The sequence below is a fragment of the Mustelus asterias genome, chromosome 14 (genome assembly GCF_964213995.1).
Source record: "Mustelus asterias chromosome 14, sMusAst1.hap1.1, whole genome shotgun sequence".
Classification (NCBI taxonomy): domain Eukaryota; kingdom Metazoa; phylum Chordata; class Chondrichthyes; order Carcharhiniformes; family Triakidae; genus Mustelus; species Mustelus asterias.
This window is the reverse complement of record NC_135814.1, coordinates 51,016,555-51,036,266: the sequence shown is the minus strand read 5'-3', so window position 1 is coordinate 51,036,266 and position 19,712 is coordinate 51,016,555. Positions and strand designations below refer to the sequence as shown.

At 43.0% G+C, this 19,712-nt stretch overlaps 1 protein-coding gene across 2 annotated transcripts in view; it reads right to left on the bottom strand.

Annotated features, from left to right (window-relative positions):
• Nucleotides 1-19,712, bottom strand: part of kalrna (kalirin RhoGEF kinase a) — a 790,772-nt gene that overhangs the window by 84,412 nt on the left and 686,648 nt on the right. For both annotated transcript variants that reach the window (XM_078228353.1, XM_078228352.1), the window contains one exon: nt 6,211-6,338. In XM_078228353.1, coding sequence (XP_078084479.1) covers nt 6,211-6,338 — 128 coding nt within the window. The remainder of the gene's footprint in view (nt 1-6,210; nt 6,339-19,712) is intronic.

Genomic DNA, 19,712 nt, shown 5'->3' with positions numbered 1-19,712 from the left:
TATCTTGTGATATGGTTCTATTGATTAAAATAAGGTATTCAGATTTTTTAAAAAAATGTCAATGATCCTCAACTGATTGTAACAAATGTCAGACTAGTGGAAGGAAGGGGGAGAGTGAATATGGAACTGTTGCAGAGTCAATAATTAAATCTTTTTTGTTTTCTATTTACCGGGGTGGCACAGTGGTTAGCACTGCTGCCTCACAGCACCAGGTCCGGTTTCCTCCCACAGTCCGAAAGACATGCTGGTTAGGTGCATTGGCCATGCTAAATTCTCCCTCGGTGCACCCAAACAGGCGCCAGAGTGTGGTGACTAGGGGATTTTCACAGTAACTTCATTGCAGTGTTAATGTAAGTCTACTCACGACGAATCAATAAACTTCACTTACTTTACTTTTACAATAATTTAAATGCAGAAAACAATTTTAAGCCATGTAGAACTGCAACAGGGATAAATAAATTGTTAGCTCCCCATTCCAGCAGCAGTCAAAAGACTTTATTTTCTGACCTAGATAAGGAAATGTGAACCTTTTGGAATAGTAGGAGGTCTACTGCATTAGCTCCAAGAGAAAAATCAGCACCTCCTTTTTGTCTTAACTCTCTTGTCCTCCTCCTTCACAACTAAATTTGCATCTGTGCCATAAAGTTCCCTCCAATTCCATTCACCTTAATTTTAGCCATTGATGTTCTGTTAAGATTTGGAATAAAGGGTTCTGTACTGTGCATATAACCGGGAAGACAGTGGAAATTCAATACTGAACTGCTAAGTATGGTAAATTAGTAGAAACAATAAATGTGATCCATGGAATGATAATTAGCATCAAAAGAGAGAAACTCAGCACTTTCAGTGTTGAGATAATATTATGAAGCACATAAAAAATATAGGTGGCACGGTGGCGGAGTGGGGGTTTAGCACTGCTGTATCACAGCACCAGGAACCTGGGTTCAATTCCAGCCATGGGTGATTGTCTGTGTGGAGTCTGTACATTCTGTCCATGTCAGCGTGGGTTTCCTCCAGGTGCTCCGGTTCCCTCCCACAGTCCAAAGATATGTGGGTTAGGTTGATTGGCTATGCTAAATTGCCCCTTAGTGTTAGGGGAGTTAGCAGGGTAAATACATGGGGATGCTGGGTGGGATTGTTGTCGGAGCAGGTTCGATGGGCTGAATGGCCTCCTACTGCACTGTTGAGATTCTATTCGATGAAAAAAGTGAATCCCTTGAAGATGGTGGATGCAAAGACAATCAGTGATGTCGAAACAAAATTGGATGGGCACTTGGCGGAAATAAACTTGCAGGTTAGAGTTGTGTAGTGGGAGTGACTGGATTGGGGCGACAGGGTTAGAGTTGGGTAAATGGGAGTGACTGGATTGCTCCATGGAAAGTCAGCATGGATTTGATGATGCGCTGAATGACTCCATGACTTTAATGCTCACTACACGGTTAAAACAATGCTTTTACAAATCGACAAAGGCGAAGCTGAGGCTTTATGATGTACTGGTTAAATCACACTTCAAGTACATATATTGGCAAGGGTACAGAGAAGAGCCACAATTATTTCCCAAATGTAAAGGGAAGATGTTTTAAAGCAAAATTTGAGAAAATAACTCTGAGGGTGATCAAAAGAGGAGCCTCATTGATTTATATTTGTATTAAATGGCATAGATTTAATGAATTCTGAAAATTACTTTTACTGTTTGTCTCATCAAAAACAAGAGGACTAATTTCAAGCTTCCTGTGGACTTCAAAGGGGATTTGAAAGGTAAACATAGGTCTGATTACTCTGTTTTAGCTATGTTCCAGTAATCTGAACTTTGTGGACTTCATGTCTATACAACTTGGCATTGTGATGGCCTATGAAAGCCTCTTATCTAAGATGGGCTGTTGTTCAGGATACCAGCCCAGTGGCAAATGCAAATTTGCTGCAAGAATTCACAAAAAGGAGCTCGATGGGTTCTTTCTTACAAGCTATCGCAGCTTATGGAAGTTAAGTTGGTTAATAATCACCATGAGGTTACAAAACTTATGTGATTGCCTGCAATTCATTGTTGGAATGTAAGTGTTACTAGCAAAGTCAGCAGTTATTGTTCATTCTTTGTTGCCCTCGACAAGGTGCTGAGCCTTCTTGAACTATTGCAGTCCATTTGGCAAGGATATTTCCACAGTACTATTGAGTAAGGAATTCTAGGATTTTGAATGAACAATGATGTAGACACAGGCCTAACAAAATAATATGAATGAGGTGGTGGGGCTATACCCACTTTAATTTTCACCAACCTTACCTGTGGAATTGCCACCAATGGTGGGTTGTTGAGACAAATGACTACCACAAAAAAACGAGTGTTGTGGCTTGTGCCAAACCCCTTCAGTGATTAAATCTCCCCTATCATATACCAAAAGCTGAATCAAGGCTGATTGTTAGCTCTCCACTCCGGTAGCAGTCAAAAGACTAATTTTTTAAAAACCTGGTTCAGGAAATCTGAACCTTTTAGAACAGTAGTAGGTGGACTGCATTAGCTCCAAGAGAAAAATCAACCCCTCCTTTTTATCTTAACTTTCTTCGTCTGCTTCACAACTAAATATGCATCTATGCCACAATGCTTTTTCTAATTCCTTCTCCTTAATCTTAGCCACTGATTTTTAGTCAAATCTTATCATCATTAATCATCCCATTAAAAAAAGTCAAAGAAGTGTTGCAAAAATAGGGATTGAAAGGAGAACAACAAAGCCACCAACCCTAAATTGCATGCATTTCAGAAAACAAAACATTGGTGTAATAACTCAGGACATCCAACTGGAAAGGAACAGCATTCATTATCAAACACAAAATAAAGCCACTACTCCGTGGCATTTATACACAAGTCCCAACCAAGACAATAGTTCTGCTTCCCGATGTCTGCCTTATAAAGGGCTCAGGTGATGAGTTCCCCCTGGGCAGGCCATTGCCTGTTACCAAAGGAACTTATGTTCAACGAGCCCCATAGGGAGCTCAATTAGAGATTCTCCATGGAAATCAAGGGGGTTATCACAATTGGAAAAGAGATGGCAGAGGCATGAATGATGATTTACCAAAAAAATTTGAAAACAGAAATTATGCTGAAGACCTGCTGGTTCGTAAATGCTATCACCTTGTTTGAGAATGGAGAACTGGATAATAGAGCTTCGTTAGCCTTACTTCTTCAAGTCATATGTAGTGAAATTAGTGAACACTTAAAATGATGTGGGGTAATCATGGATACTCAGCATAGATTTGTAAAGGGCAAACTGTGCTAACAAATTGAAGTTAATTTTTAAAGGAACTCCAATTACATAAAATAAAGGAAATGCAAATGCTTTATATATTTATTTTCTGAAAGCATATGATAAGGTAGTATGTAAGAGACGTGTGAGAAAGATTGAGGCACCTGGTCTTTAAAAGAGAATGGATAAATACATCTAGGGTCAGGAAACAACTGGTGGTCACTTTCTGGCTTGGTATGATGTGAGTAAAGATGTACTCCAAGGATTATGTTGGCATTTTATATTGGAAGACACAGGGACAAGGGGAATGCTATTAAATTTGTTATCAAAAAATTGGGGGCAGAGTTTTTAAAATTCATAAAACAAGTTCCTGGAGTGCAACCTTTACAGGCAAAATCTTTTCTGTTCTGGCTTCTCTTCTTCCGAGAGAATCTATTTTGATGGACTCCTGAAGCAAGCTGTTGTATGTTCTGTCCATCCTGAGTGTGGGGCAGACTTGATAGGTGCTTGGTCTTTTTTATATATTTGGATGTAGTGTTGTGATACAAATCAAACTTTGAACCAAATAGAGAAAAGCTTGGCCACACGCACAAGTACTTTACAACTAAATGCCCAAATGACAATGGATCTGAATGTGTGTAACACTGCTAGATTCAATTTCTAATAATCCGATAATAATGTTCTGCATATTAATTAAAGTTCATTTTTAAAGCTTGTAACATTATCAAAGTAACAACTTAAATAGGCTGCTTCCCACCAAAACGCAACACTTGAATGCTATCGTCATTGCGAAGCTTGAACTACTTCAAGTTTGGAAGCCAAAAATAGAAATAAACGTTGGATAACACAACTTCAGCATGGAACACATTTCAAATGCACAAATCAAATCAAATTAAAAAATAAGTGAGAGTGCACCTCAGCCAAAATAAATAATCTAGATGTTATCATTCCCACATGTTGGTTATCCATACCATTCTGCAGCTGGTCATGCTAATAACCAGTGAGAATTCTGTAATAGAAGAAAGAAAAGTGCAGCATAGGAACAGGCGCTTCGGCCCTCCAAGCCTGTGTCGATCATGATGTCCGAACTGAACTAAAGAAAAAACTTCTGCTCTTACTTGGTCCATATCCCTCTAATCTCTCCCTATTCATGTACCCATCCAGGTGCCTCTTAAATGTCGCTCATATGCCTGCTTCCACCACATCCTCTGGCAGTGCGTTCCAGGCACCCACCACTCTGCGTGAAAAACTTCCCTCGCGCATCTCCCTTAAACTTTCCCCCTCTCACCTTGAATCTGTGCCCCCTTGTAATTGACATTTCCACCTTGGGGAAAAAGCCTCTGACTATCCACCCTGTAGACCTCTATCAGGTCTTCCCTCAGCCTACGCCTTTCCAGTGAAAGCAATCCTAGTTTATTCAACCTCTCCTCTTAAACAACACCCTCGTGACCAAGCAACATCCTGGTGAATCTTCTTTGCACTCTCTCCAAAGCTTCCATGTCTTTCTGATAATGTGATGACCAGAACTGCACGCAATATTCCAAATGCAGCCTAACCAAGGTTTTATAGAGCTGTGACATGATTTCCCAACTCTTGGACTCAGTGCCACGGCTGATGAATGTAATGTGCTGGATTTTCGTCAAATTGAGGGGACTCGGAGCCCTTTAAAAATGGTGAGCGGGTACCAATTCCAGGATCCCAAACACATTCCTGAGTTTTGTGATTTTTGGGAGTGCTGTTTAGGATTTCAGGCTGGTTCAGGTCATGAGCCTGTACCCTGCATGCCTGCAGGGACAAGCATGTACCAGTCTTCCACATTTTTAATGGAAGTGAGCCAGCATTTCAAAGAGATATATTTCACGGCACCTCAGAGATGTCATGAACCATAGTCTGTATGAAGGAACCTTTTGCTAGGTAAGTTTGATAGGTCCTCTTCATGTACCCCATGCCCAGAGTTGCCCCCCATGCCAATCTATGACAACTATTCACTTACAATACACTGCATAGAAGCAATGAACTCAGTAGTAATGGTAGAATATATCATTATGCATTCTTGGCTAAGAGCCCAGAAATCCAATAGCCCGCTGAGCCACTAGGAAAACATTTCTTGATTGACAGCTCTGACTCTTTGATCTATGCTGTCAATTTCACAGTATTTATTCATACAAGATAAGAAAGTTTTAAAAGCTTGCAGTTTCTGCTATTTCTACTTTAAAAACATGAATGACTGACACTTTTTATTAGGCTGTTCTAAGAAAGTGGAAAGTTATCAATGAATGACTTTTTAAAAACTTTAAAAAAAAACATGTCCTACTGTCACTGCAGCTTTCATTGCTTCTATAGTGTATGGTGGATGAACGGGCATGGGAATGCCATAGTTTTGCATCGGGGTATGAGGAACCAAAGGGGATTGTTTGGCAACACACTTTGGCATAGGGGCATAAAGGATCATAGCAGTTGTTTTGAGGGCACATTTGCGCATGGGGGGGGGTGCAAGGGTAGCTTTAGAGGATTGGGGGCATGAGGAGGCATGAATGGGCATGGGAGGGTATGTGGTGGAGGGAGGGGGGTGAGGATTGTCTCACGGTACCGAGGTGGGCCTTTTAAACAGGCCACCTTCAATATCCTCTGGCTGTCTCTGAGCTTTTCCCTGGATTGGCCTGACTGCAGCCCCACAATGGAAATCCCGTCATTGCAGTCATTCTTTTCCGAGGGAGGTAGGCTGAACTAGAAATTGTCCTGACCTCCGCTTTCTGCCTTGAGGATGAAAATGATACTCAATATACACTTCACACCTAAGATTGTGCACAGCACTGCAATGATTACACTTCTGACTATTTAATTGAAAATTCTAATTTTTCTTTAGATTTGCATATGGTGTAATATAAGAATTTGATACAAAATAGCAAATATGAATATACTGATTGTAATCAATTTTCATTTCACTGGGAGGGTTATAAAAAAATTAGCTTACGTTCTGCCTTTAAGTGCTTTGGCCCGCTTTTCTTCGTCAAGATCTCCAGGTAATATTGAAGAATTCATTGTCTCAGGACTAAGGGGACCTTTCAAGTTACTTCGAAAGGAGCAGCCTGGTTCCAGAGTCTAGAAAAGAATTGTTGCTTTATGAACCATTCCTTCCTTAATAAAAAGCAAGCAAAAATGATGTATATTGATACAGCATTTGGTGTAAACATATGATTGATCAATCTTCATCAAATTATTCCACTGACGCTTTTATAAACCTAATTCCAGAAAAACAATTTCATCCACATGAATTTCCAAGAGGTTGTTGACATAATTCTAATTTGGGACCAGTATGGGGATCTTCTCATATATCAAAGGACAATTAAAGAACCCTTTTTTCATGCTTAAATCATCACTAAGTTGATCAGTCTTTTGCCATATTTACCATTTACACGAGTTCAAACAGAAAGTTTGTTCAAAGAATGAAAGCGTAAAATAATGCTCACTTGCAAATGGGAAGCACCATTATTACTAATTAACTGCAATACAAGCTTAGCCTATTTGCACTTCCTTTGTAATGCACAAATTAAAACAAGAACTGTCTAATACTGCTTTCACAGGCTTAAACTTGGTAAAACATAATCAAAGCTGGAAAGTCTTTCCTGAACACCAGGAATGCAATGACTGAAGAAGTGTCTTTACGATGCATTAGGTTTCTCTAAATCAGTTTTTAATAGGTCAAAAAAACAACAGAAATTAGTTTTGCAGTTATGTTAAAGTTACACTATTAAAGACAAAAGGGTCTTCCAGAATTTATGGGTTTAGAATTACTTCCATGGCCTGAAAGCTGCAGTGAGTTTTGAAAGTCCACAAATTAAGTTAGGGCACATTCAGTAATGGCAGAGTTTAACCAATTTATAGTCTGCAGAATGGGTAATAAATCTGCTTTGACACTTGTGCTATTGGCAACATATCCAGAACCCAGATTTCAATGAAGAAAGCAAATTTTCAAGCTGAAAATGTTTCCTTTAAACTGAGGAACATTTTGTCACTGCTAATTGAGACCCTAGCTTTACAGACCAAGTACATCACTAAGGGTCACTCCATTGTGCCCAGACCTGACTTTAGACCAGCTCCTCTCACATTGGTCACATTTCTAGCACAACGAGGAGAGCTATAAGTGCTGCAAGTTGTACAACAATAGAACAATTTGCATCAACAAAATGTTAGAAATTGCAACAATTAATTCTTAAAGAGACTTTCTCCTCCTCATCCCAAGTTGTTAAGCATGCAAAAAGTTCTTTTAGTTGGACTACTGGGCTTGTAGGCAAGTTAAAATGTTCATGCTTTCTCAAAAATAGTTAGGTCTTCAAACTGTATTTAATTTTCAAGAACTTGAAAATTTAATTTGTGTTTGAAATGTATAAACGTAACTGTTATTCTTATATTTCTGTTATAGACATTAAGTATGGTGGCACAGTGGTTAGCACTGCTGCCTCACAGCACCAGGCTCCCAGATTCAATTCCGGCCTCGGGTCACTGTCTGTGTGGAGTTTGCACATTCTCCCCGTGTCTGCGGTGCTCCGGCTTTCTCCCTCAGTCCAAAGATGTGTAGGTTAGATTTATAGTGTCAGGGGGATTAGCAGGGTAAATACGTAGGGTTACGGGAATAAGGCCTGGGTGGGATTGTGGTCTGGGTTGAATGGCCTACTTCTGTACTATAGGGATTCAATGATCCTTTGAATTATTACAAAGGAATTAGGTTTAGATTGTGACATTCTGGTAACGAAGTCAGGAAAATTACACAAGGAGAGAACCTCAAACCCCCCCCTCGCAGTCCTGATAGAAATGAGCTCCGAGTAACATTAGTGCGAATCAGATATAACTGACATGTCACCTGCCCAGATCAAGGTGCATTTATTTTCCTTTTGCTACTAGACCCCTTTTAGATTTCATATCACATATATCAGTTGAAGGACATGCAGCTGTGGTCGCAAAGAAACTTGAATCACAATTTTGCATTGCAAAATCTTTTCATTTATCACCACAGTGCTGCTCTAAGGCTTATGGAATTTATTGGTGTCAATAGACTGCAGGGCAAATTGAACTGAGGTGTATACACTTGAAATGGTGTTTCCAAACATGCTTTGTGTGATATTCTTTATTCAAGACCTCAAAATACTCGTGTCACCAGTAGTTCAGCCTATTATTCTGTAGCTCTAAAAAAAACTCTCCACACACAGAAGGCAAGATTTGAAGAATAAGAACTGTCCATATACTGTTCCATGGTTCAGTCCAGAGATTCTGCCCACCCTGCTGTCCAGTAACAGCACGATATCTTCAATGGAATGAGTGTCATTACTGTTTCAACACGAAAGCTGAAAACTACCTTTGTAACTTGTGGTTTCATTACCTGCTGAGTACGAGGGAGCATCACTCAACAGAATTATAATCTAAAGCACCTGAACTTAAAAGATAAAAGATAGATAAAACAAATAAAACTAGATAAAACAAATTCCACTCCTTTGCAGAAATGTTGCCATTCAAGTGTAATATATGTCTAATATCAATTCAAGGTAATCACATTATAAAGTCACACTGAAGAAAAGTATTGCACTTAGTTATTATCCTTTGGGACTTCAGGATGTCCTAAAACATTTCACACCCAATGACATATTTTATTGAAGCATAATTAATAAGGGAGGCAATGGCTTAGTGGCATTATCGCTAGACTATTAATCGAGAAGTCCAACTAATGTTCTGGGGATCCAGGTTCAAATCCTGCCACGGCAGATGGTGGAATTGGAATTCAATAAAAAATATCTGGAATTAAGGATCTACAGATGACTATGAAACCATTGTCAATTGTTAGAAAAACACATCTGGTTCACTAATGTTCTTCAGAGAAGGAAATCTGCCGTCCTTACCCGGTCTGGCTTACAAGTGACTCCAGAGTCACAGCAATGTGGTTGACTCTCAACTGCCCTCCAAGGGCAACTAGGGGTGGGCAACAAATGCTGGCCAGACAGCAATGCCCATGTCCCACAAATGAATAAAAAAACACTGTTGTGGAGAAAACACATCAGGCAATTTGCAGATCGCACACTCCAACAACGGAGATAAATGAGCAGAAAATAAGTTTTACTGATATTAGCTGGAGGATAAATTTCACCCAGGAAATTAGTAAAATTCCCTGTTCTTCTGCAAACAGTGGTGAGATATTTTATGTCCATCTGAATGAGCAGACACGACCTCAGTTCAATGTCTCATCCAAAAGATAGAACCTCAACAACACTGTACCAAAATGTCATCGCCCCCTCCCTCCAGATCATGTGCTTCTCTAAAGTGTGGTCTGAACTGTGATTTTCTGCCTCTGAGGCAAAGTTCTACCTATTCTTAGAATCTCTACAGTGCAGGAGGAGGACATTTGGCCCATTGAGTCTGCACCAACTCTCCAACAGAGCATTCCATTCAGACACATCTCCAGCCCTATCCCTATAATTCCGAGCATTTACCCTCCAATCTGCTCATTTTTGGACACAAAGGTACTATTTAGCATGGCCAATCCACCTAACCTGCACATCTTTGGACTGTGGGAGCACCTGAAGGAAACCCACGTAGACATGGAGAGAATGTACAAACTCCACATGGACAGTCACCCAAGCTGGGAATCGAACCTGGATCCCTGGCACTATGAAGCTTCAGTGTTAACTCTGTGCCACCGTGTCACCCACAGTGGCACAGTGGTTAGCACTGCTGTCTCACAGCGACAGGGACCCGTGTTGGATTCCCAGCTTGGGTGACTGTGTGGAGTTTGCATGTTCTCCCTGTGTCTGCGTGGGTTTCTTCCGGGTGCTCCAGTTTCCTCCCACAGTCCGAAAGACATGGTAGCATTAGCCATGCTAAATTCTCCCTCAGTGTACCCAAATAGGCACCAGAGTGTGTGGCGACTACGGGGTTTTCACAGTAACCTCATTGCAGTGTTAATGTAAGCCTACTTGTGACACTAATAAATAAACTTAAACTTATGTAGTGAACAATACTCCTGGAGCTAGAACAAATTTTTCTGGCTTAGGATAAGTATTTGAGAGATGCACTACCGGTTCAACTTTTCTTTAGAAACGCTAAACTTACCAGCTTACTTTTAACCAGTTTTTCGATTGCAGTGACAAGGTCCGCAGCACTGGGAATTTCAGAAGCACTCTGACGGGCAGTATGCAAAGAGGACTGCAGGATTAGACAGGAGGGGAGCATTACCGAAAGTGAGAGCAGGAAAAGGGAAAAGGAAAATAAAAAGCAATTAGTAACGCCACAAAGAGGAAGAAGGGTAAAGTAGGGCACACATTTAAGGTTAAAATTAGCATTAGGGTGACAGCAAAGCATAGTTACAAGCCTCAGCATTTTCAGATAAAAGTAGGCTAAACAATTCGTCAACAGGAGCACAAGGTCTTTACACATTGAAGTAGATTTTCAGATTGCTGCACATGTATAAAACTGGTGTGCAGATCAGCTGTACCTGGTCCATGTCGCCAGTTATATACCCTGGGGCGAAGGTGAAAATTTATACCAGTGCTCCAGGCACAGTTTGTAAGAAACCCGCATTGTATCGTTATTGTTTTGAGGATTGTTACTATTAGAGTGCTCATCTTATAATACTAATTAGAAAGTTGGATAAAAGCCTCTATATCAGAGCAGATACTTGTCTACTGGATGATTCTGTATTTTCTGAATTGCTAACTCATGGTCTAAGGACCTTTATATATAGTGTTTTTGTTTTAAGATTTCCAATTTTTCTACTCTTTACCCTACAGCTGGTTGCCTGTTAGTTCAGTTGACCAGATGGCTGGTGTATGGTTCAGAATAATGCCAACAGTGGGGTGCAATTCCCATTCTGTCTGAGATAGACATAGGTGCTGCCCCCTCAGCTGCCCCAAGCTTGATGGAGACTGGTGCCCCTCAACTTATATAACCAATTGTCACTCTCTAATACAGAGAGATAACCAAGGTCCCTTGAGGACTATGGCTTAAATACCTACCTACCCACATTGTAGGGTAACGAGTGGATTGTAAAAAGTGGTAAATTATCCAACCCCTTTGATAATGCAGTAACCTATCCAACTCCTGTATCTCTGTGATAACATACCCACCACCTCCGACGGTGTGGTAACATAGCGAACACCTGTGACGGTGTGGTAACAGCCAACACCTGTGACGGTGTGGTAACATAGCTAACACCTGTGACGGTGTGGTAACAGCCAACACCTGTGACGGTGTGGTAACATAGCTAACACCTGTGATGGTGTGGTAACATAGCTAACACCTGTGACGGTGTGGTAACATAGCTAACACCTGTGACGGTGTGGTAACATAGCTAACACGTGTGGCAGTGCGGTAACATAGCCAACACCTGTGACGGTGTGGTAACATAGCTAACACATGTGGCAGTGCGGTAACATAGCCAACACCTGTGACGGTGCGGTAACATTCGCAACACTTGTGACGATGTGGTAAAATTCCTAACACCTGTGACGGTGTGATAACAGTGAACACCTGTGACGGTGTGGTAACAGCCAACACCTGTGACGGTGTGGTAACAGCCAACACCTGTGACGGTGTGGTAACAGTGAACACCTGTGACGGTGTGGTAACAGCGAACACCTGTGACGGTGTGGTAACTTAATCAGAAGGGGACCAATATCCTGGGGGGTAAATTTGCTAAGGCCATGCAGGGAGGTTTAAACTGATTCGGGGGGGGGGAGGGATCCTGAGTAGTGGGGCTGAAAGTGAGGGATGCATGGATGGGGACTGCAATGCACGGCATTGCAGAGGTGGGGTGGAGCAGGGTTTGAAATGTGTATACTTCAATGCCAGGAGTATTCGCAATAAAGTGGGTGAACTTGCAGCGTGGATCAGTACCTGGGACTTCGATGTTGTGGCTATTTCAGAGACATGGATAGAGCAGGGGCAGGAATGGATCCTGCAGGTCCCGGGGTTCAAATGTTTTAGTCGAAGTAGGGAAGGAGGTAGAAGAGGGGGAGGGGTAGCATTATTGGTCAGAGATTGTATCACAGTGTCAGAGAGGAGGTTTGATGAGGACTTATCTGTTGAGGTAGTATGGGCGGAGATTAGAAATAGGAGAGGAGAGGTCACCCTGTTGGGAGTCTTTTATAGACCTCCTAAAAGTTCTAGAGAGGTTGAGGAAAGGATTGCGGAGTCAATCCTGCTTAGGAGTGAAAGTAATAGGGCAATTGTTATGGGGGATTTTAACTTGACTAATATTGACTGGAATTGTTATAGCTCTAGCTCGTTAGAGGGGTCAGTTTTTGTTCAAAGCGTGCAGGAAGGTTTTTTGACTCAGTATGTAGACAGGCCAACTAGAGGTGAGGCTATATTGGATCTGGTGCTGGGAAATGAGCCAGACCAGGTGCTAGACTTGGAAGTTGGTGTGCATTTTGGTGATAGTGACCACAATTCGGTTACGTTCACCTTAGTGATGGAAAGGGATAGGCATGAACCTCGGGCCAGTGGTTTTAGCTGGGGGAAGGGTAATTATGAGGCTATTAGGAGAGAATTAGGAAACATAGGTTGGACTAGGAGATTACAGGGACTGGGAACGTCCGACATGTGGAGTTTTTTCAAGGAGCAGCTACTGCGAGTCTGTGATAGGTATGTCCCTGTCAGGCAAGGAGGAATTGGTAGGGCTAGGGAACCGTGGTGCACCAAAAAAGTTTCTTTGTTGGTTAAAAAGAAAAAGGAGGCTTATGTTCGGATGAGACGTGAGCACTCGGGTAGTGCACTAGAAAGCTTTAGATTGGCTAAGAGGGAGTTGAAGAGCGAGCTTAGAAGGGCTAAAAGGGGACATGAGAAGACTTTGGCGGATAGGGTTAAAGAGAATCCTAAGGCGTTCTATAGGTATGTCAAGAACAGAAGGTTGGTTAGGGCAAGTTTAGGGCCAGTTATAGATGGCAGAGGGAAGTTATGTGTGGAACCGGAGGAGATTGGTGAAGCATTGAACCAATATTTCTCTTCGGTGTTCACGCAAGGGGACATGAATATAGCTGAGGAGGACACTGGGTTGCAAGGGAGTAGAATAGACAGTATTACAGTTGATAAGGAGGATGTGCAGGATATTCTGGAGGGTCTGAAAATAGATAAATCCCCTGGTCCGGATGGGATTTATCCAAGGATTCTCTGGGAGGCAAGAGAAGTGATTGCAGAGCCTCTGGCTCTGATCTTCAGGTCGTCGTTGGCCTCTGGTATAGTACCAGAAGATTGGAGGTTAGCGAATGTTGTCCCATTGTTTAAGAAGGGGAACAGAGACTTCCCCGGGAATTATAGACCGGTGAGTCTCACTTCTGTTGTCGGCAAGATGTTGGAAAAAATTATAAGGGATAGGATTTATAGTTATTTGGAGAGTAATGAATTGATAGGTGATAGTCAGCATGGTTTTGTGGCAGGTAGGTCGTGCCTTACTAACCTTATTGAGTTTTTTGAGAAAGTGACCAAGGAGGTGGATGGGGGCAAGGCAGTGGACGTGGTATATATGGATTTTAGTAAGGCGTTTGATAAGGTTCACCATGGTAGGCTTCTGCAGAAAATGCAGATGTATGGGATTGGGGGTGATCTAGGAAATTGGATCAGGAATTGGCTAGTGGATAGGAAACAGAGGGTGGTGGTTGATAGTAAATATTCATCATGGAGTGCGGTTACAAGTGGTGTACCTCAGGGATCTGTTTTGGGGCCACTGCTGTTTGTAATATTTATTAATGATCTGGATGAGGGTATAGTTGGGTGGATTAGCAAATTTGCTGATGACACCAAAGTCGGTGGTGTGGTAGACAGTGAGGAAGGGTGTCGTAGTTTGCAGGAAGACTTAGACAGGTTGCAAAGTTGGGCCGAGAGGTGGCGGATGGAGTTTAATGCGGAGAAGTGTGAGGTAATTCACTTTGGTAGGAATAACAGATGTGTTGAGTATAGGGCTAACGGGAGGACTTTGAATAGTGTGGAGGAGCAGAGGGATCTAGGTGTATGTGTGCATAGATCCCTGAAAGTTGGGAATCAAGTAGATAAGGTTGTTAAGAAGGCATATGGTGTCTTGGCGTTTATTGGTAGGGGGATTGAATTTAGGAGTCGTAGCGTTATGTTGCAACTGTACACAACTCTGGTGCGGCCGCACTTGGAGTACTGTGTGCAGTTCTGGTCCCCACATTACAGGAAGGATGTGGAGGCTTTGGAGAGGGTGCAGAGGAGGTTTACCAGGATGTTGCCTGGTATGGAGGGGAGATCCTATGAGGAGAGGCTGAGGGATTTGGGATTGTTTTCGCTGGAAAGGCGGCGGCTAAGAGGGGATCTTATTGAAACATATAAGATGATTAGAGGTTTAGATAGGGTGGATAGTGATAGCCTTTTTCCTCTGATGGAGAAATCCAGCACGAGGGGGCATGGCTTTAAATTGAGGGGGGGTAGTTATAGAACCGATGTCAGGGGTAGGTTCTTTACCCAGAGGGTGGTGAGGGATTGGAATGCCCTGCCAGCATCAGTAGTAAATGCGCCTAGTTTGGGGGCGTTTAAGAGATCCGTAGATAGGTTCATGGACGAAAAGAAATTGGTTTAGGTTGGAGGGTCACTGTTTTTTTTTTTAACTGGTCGGTGCAACATCGTGGGCCGAAGGGCCTGTTCTGCGCTGTAATGTTCTATGTTCTATGTTCTAACACCTGTGACGGTGTGGTAACAGTGAACACCTGTGACGGTGTGGTAACAGTGAACACCTGTGACGGTGTGGTAACATTCGCAACACCTGGGACGGTGTGGTAACATTCGCAACACCTGTGACGGTGTGGTAACATAGCTAACACCTGTGATGGTGTGGTAACATAGCTAACACCTGTGACGGTGTGGTAACATAGCTAACACCTGTGACGGTGTGGTAACATAGCTAACACGTGTGGCAGTGCGGTAACATAGCCAACACCTGTGACGGTGTGGTAACATAGCTAACACATGTGGCAGTGCGGTAACATAACCAACACCTGTGACGGTGCGGTAACATTCGCAACACTTGTGACGATGTGGTAAAATTCCTAACACCTGTGACGGTGTGATAACAGTGAACACCTGTGACGGTATGGTAACATAGTCAACATCTCTGAAGGTGTGGTAACATAGCTAACACATGTGACGGTGCGGTAACATTCCCAACACCTGTGACGGTGTGATAATATTCACAACACCTGTGACGGTGTGGTAACAGTGAACACCTGTGACGGTGTGGTAACAGCCAACACCTGTGACGGTGTGGTAACAGTGAACACCTGTGACGGTGTGGTAACAGCCAACACCTGTGACGGTGTGGTAACAGCCAACACCTGTGACGGTGTGGTAACAGTGAACACCTGTGACGGTGTGGTAACAGCGAACACCTGTGACGGTGTGGTAACAGCCAACACCTGTGACGGTGTGGTAACAGTGAACACCTGTGACGGTGTGGTAACAGCCAACACCTGTGACGGTGTGGTAACATTCGCAACACCTGGGACGGTGTGGTAATATTCCCAACACCTGTGATGGTGTGGTAACATAGTCAACATCTCTGAAGGTGTGGTAACATAGCTAGCACATGTGATGGTGCGCTAACATAGCTAGCACATGTGACGGTGCAGTAACATAGCCAACACCTGTGATGGTGTGGTAACAGCCAACACCTGTGATGATGTGGTAACAGCCAACACCTGTGATGATGTGGTAACAGCCAACACCTGTGATGATGTGGTAACAGCCAACACCTGTGATGGTGTGGTAACAGCCAACACCTGTGATGGTGTGGTAACAGCCAACACCTGTGATGGTGTGGTAACAGCCAACACCTGTGACGGTGTGGTAACAGCCAACACCTGTGACGGTGTGGTAACAGCCAACACCTGTGACGGTGTGGTAACAGCCAACACCTGTGATGGTGTGGTAACAGCCAACACCTGTGATGGTGTGGTAACAGCCAACACCTGTGACGGTGTGGTAACATACCCAACACCAGTCATGCTATTGCTAGAAAGTAAATTCCGATGAAAGACTATTCTGTGCAGTCTTGCACTAAAGTTCATGCTGATATACTGTCAGCTTCTTCAAGCTTACCCAAGTCCAATCATCATGCAGCAAATTATCTCCAACCAGAGAACCTCAACAATGATAACTCCCTTAAGAAGAACAATGAGTTTTAAATAGTGCTAATTAAATATGAACTGGTATAGAATCATTTCACCCACATCATCTAGAAAACAGACTAGTGTATCCAAAAATGTCCAAAGATCCAGAATGAAGCTATGTAAAAAGAGGTAAAGAGAGACAGCTTGTCAACAACTTGATAGAAGGTTCCTTTTGCTGAACAGAACATGACCAAAAAGCTTGACAATAGGAAGCCATGTCAATTGTTGCGCATTTGGAAATAGATTCTCACTTCAGTCTTGCTTTCTATAAGGATGCTTTGTTTAATGCATCGAAAATGGGCTAATATTCAAAACAGACCAGATGTATCATTCCATTTTGGAGATGAAATTAAGTGCAGAGTTCACATATCCACATCGCAATCCAAGGCTGCCTCCAGAGACTTGAGGAGCTAGGATTTTCCAGGCCATTAATGAACAATTTGTAGGCTTGAAATGTGCAGCAGTTTCAAGCTAATCAGCAAAAGCAACCACTAAAATGTCGGAGAGATGCTGGGAGAGAACAGGATTTGAATTGTTCAAAGTGAGTGGAAAATATTCTCTTGTGTAAAATTTCATTGAATTAAACAGAATGAGGATAATTTTTTGTGCTGATGTAAAAGGTTATATAAGACCCTCGTCAGACCCCACTTGGAGTATTGCGCTCAGTTCTGGTCGCCTCATTACAGGAAGGATGTGGAAAAGATTGAAAGGGTGCAGAGGAGATTGACAAGGATGTTGCCTGGATTGAGTGGCATGCCTTATGAGGATAGGCTGAGGGAGCTCAGTCTTTTCTCCTTGGAGAGACGTAGGATGAGAGGAGACCTAATAGAGGTATATAAGATGTTGAGAGGCATAGATCGGGTGGACTCTCAGAGGGTGGAAATGGCTGCTACGAGAGGACACAGGTTTAAGGTGCTGGGGGGTAGGTACAGGGAAAATGTTAGGGGGAAGTTTTTCACACAGAGGGTGGTGGGCGAGTGGAATCGGCTGCCGTCAGTGGTGGTGGAGGCAAACTCAATAGGGTCTTTTAAGAGACTCCTGGATGAGTACATGGGACTTAATAGGATGGAGGGTTATAGGTAGGCCTAAAAGGTATGGATATTTTCGGCACAACTTGTGGGGCCGAAGGGCCTGTTTTGTGCTGTAGTTTTCTATGTTTCTATGTTAAAAACTGATGCAAAATAGCAGGAATGGATTACTTGCGTCATTTCAGTGGAGCAGGTCATTTGCATTATTATTCAGAGCTCCAGATGCAGATTTGGAATGGGTGTAAACAGAACACCACGGGTTGGGTTTTCCCTCGTTCCTCTGAGACTGGGTTGGAAGCAGCTGTGAAAATAGTAGGAAGCCCATCGATGTATTCCTGCCTGTGGGAACCACCACAGGGGCGGTCTAGGATCTGGGTTGACTTCCAGCTCCACAGAAATAGACAGCCAATTAATCCAACTAAAGCTCCACTGAGGGGTTATTATGAACTGGTGTGGGCATTTCACCAATGTCGGAGTGGCACTCCCCACCCCATGTGCTGAGGCTGCCTGCTCGATCAAGGCGACCTTCAAGCAACAGACCATGGGGATGAAGGACCACAGCCCTTGGTCAATAACTAGATCTGTGGAGGGGTTTCCCCTTCGTCTCTACCATCTTCAGTGCAGTCCTGCTGCATTTGCCAGTGAAAACGCCTCCATGTCGAGGTGCCCTTTTGGGCCCCAACCTGCCTCATCAGCATCCACCCCTACAAAGCTGCTGGCCCTCAGGGCTGACAGCACCCAATGCACATCTGCTGTCCTTAATAAGACAGCACGCGCGGAGGTGGCCTATTAGGAAGCTATCTCCTGGGGTGATTGAACCACCCATCCCATTGACGGCAAGTATGGGATTGGGAACCCCATTTGGTCCTGAGATCAGCTTCCCAAAGTCCACAAGACTAACCAGCCTGAGGAGTGAGAATATCATTTGCTGATGAAGCTTAAAGGGAGGCCAACAATTAAAGTGAAATGACAGAAGTTTGATTTACTTTGAAAAAGCTGTAAAAGCGTTTCAACCAATTGGCAGTCTTTGTCCAGGCTGACGGAAGAGTGGACAAAGAGACAACAAACAAATATGAAATGAAGCATAGTTTTAGATCCGGGCGCAAATCTGCGGCAGGAAATGGTGCCACCCAACACCTGAACTCCCATTCAATTACTAAACTGTGGATGGTGCTGCATGAGATATTGGGAAGAAGTATGGTCTTATTTATTTTTCAATCTCCCCCCTGCATTACAGCATGCTGAGAGCTATTGAAAGTGGCATCTGTTGTCTGAAAACCCAGATAGTTCCCTGGTTATTACCAGGTGGGTATTGCACTCCAGGGTTTGCAAACAGGTCGATTGGCCATGCTAAGTTGACCCTTAGTGCCAGGGGGATTAGCAGGGTAAATAGGTGGAGTGATGGGGATAGGACTTGGGTGGGATTGTTGTTGGTGCAGGTTTGATAGGCCAAATGGTTTCCTTCTGCACTGTGGGGATTCTATGATATTATGGGTGGATTTTGATACATGAGCCAAACAGGGACTGTTGCCTATTTTCCTTTGCCTTCTTTCGTACCGTGCCAGTGAAAGCCTGAATTCCAGTGCTTCTGACATCATAATTAGTCAGGCATGCGAATATCTTAATAACACAAGCAAGCCGACTGTCCCAGCTTCCTTTGGGAATATGAGCCTCCAAATTCACTGATCATCCTGATACTGGGAATTCTGACAGTACATCCGAGTGGGAACAGAACATCTGTCATGCAGCCTAAAAATCACTTCAGAGATCATGCTTTCCTTTTTCCTAAGAGTTCAAAAGGGGATATTTACATTGGGAATCCCATTGGTACCAGTATTGTTATTGAGCCAAAAAGAAAACTAATTAGAACAATTCATATGAAGGATCATGAGATCCTAGTTGATAGTGGAACAAACATTATCAAAAACTCTCCATGAATGGCCGAAAACATTTCATATTATATTACTTTCCCCTTTAATTGAACTTCCACCAGGCCTCTCAATCCCCAACAATATTTTTCAGTGCTGGATTTAAAAGCTCTCACCCACTTTGCATGAGAGCTTCTGCAGTCTCTGATCTTTTTATCCAATGTCATGTCCATAGCCATTTCTAAGGTGGAATGGGAAGTAAAATCAGTCCCATTGTTTAAGTCAAGTAAGGAAACAAGTCAGAACTAAGATATAAACAAATGCTGGCTACTTGAAGTGGATTTCTAAAACCAAGGCCAGCAAGGGTGGCACAGTAGCACAGTGGTTAGCACTGCTGCCTCACAGCGCTCGGGACCT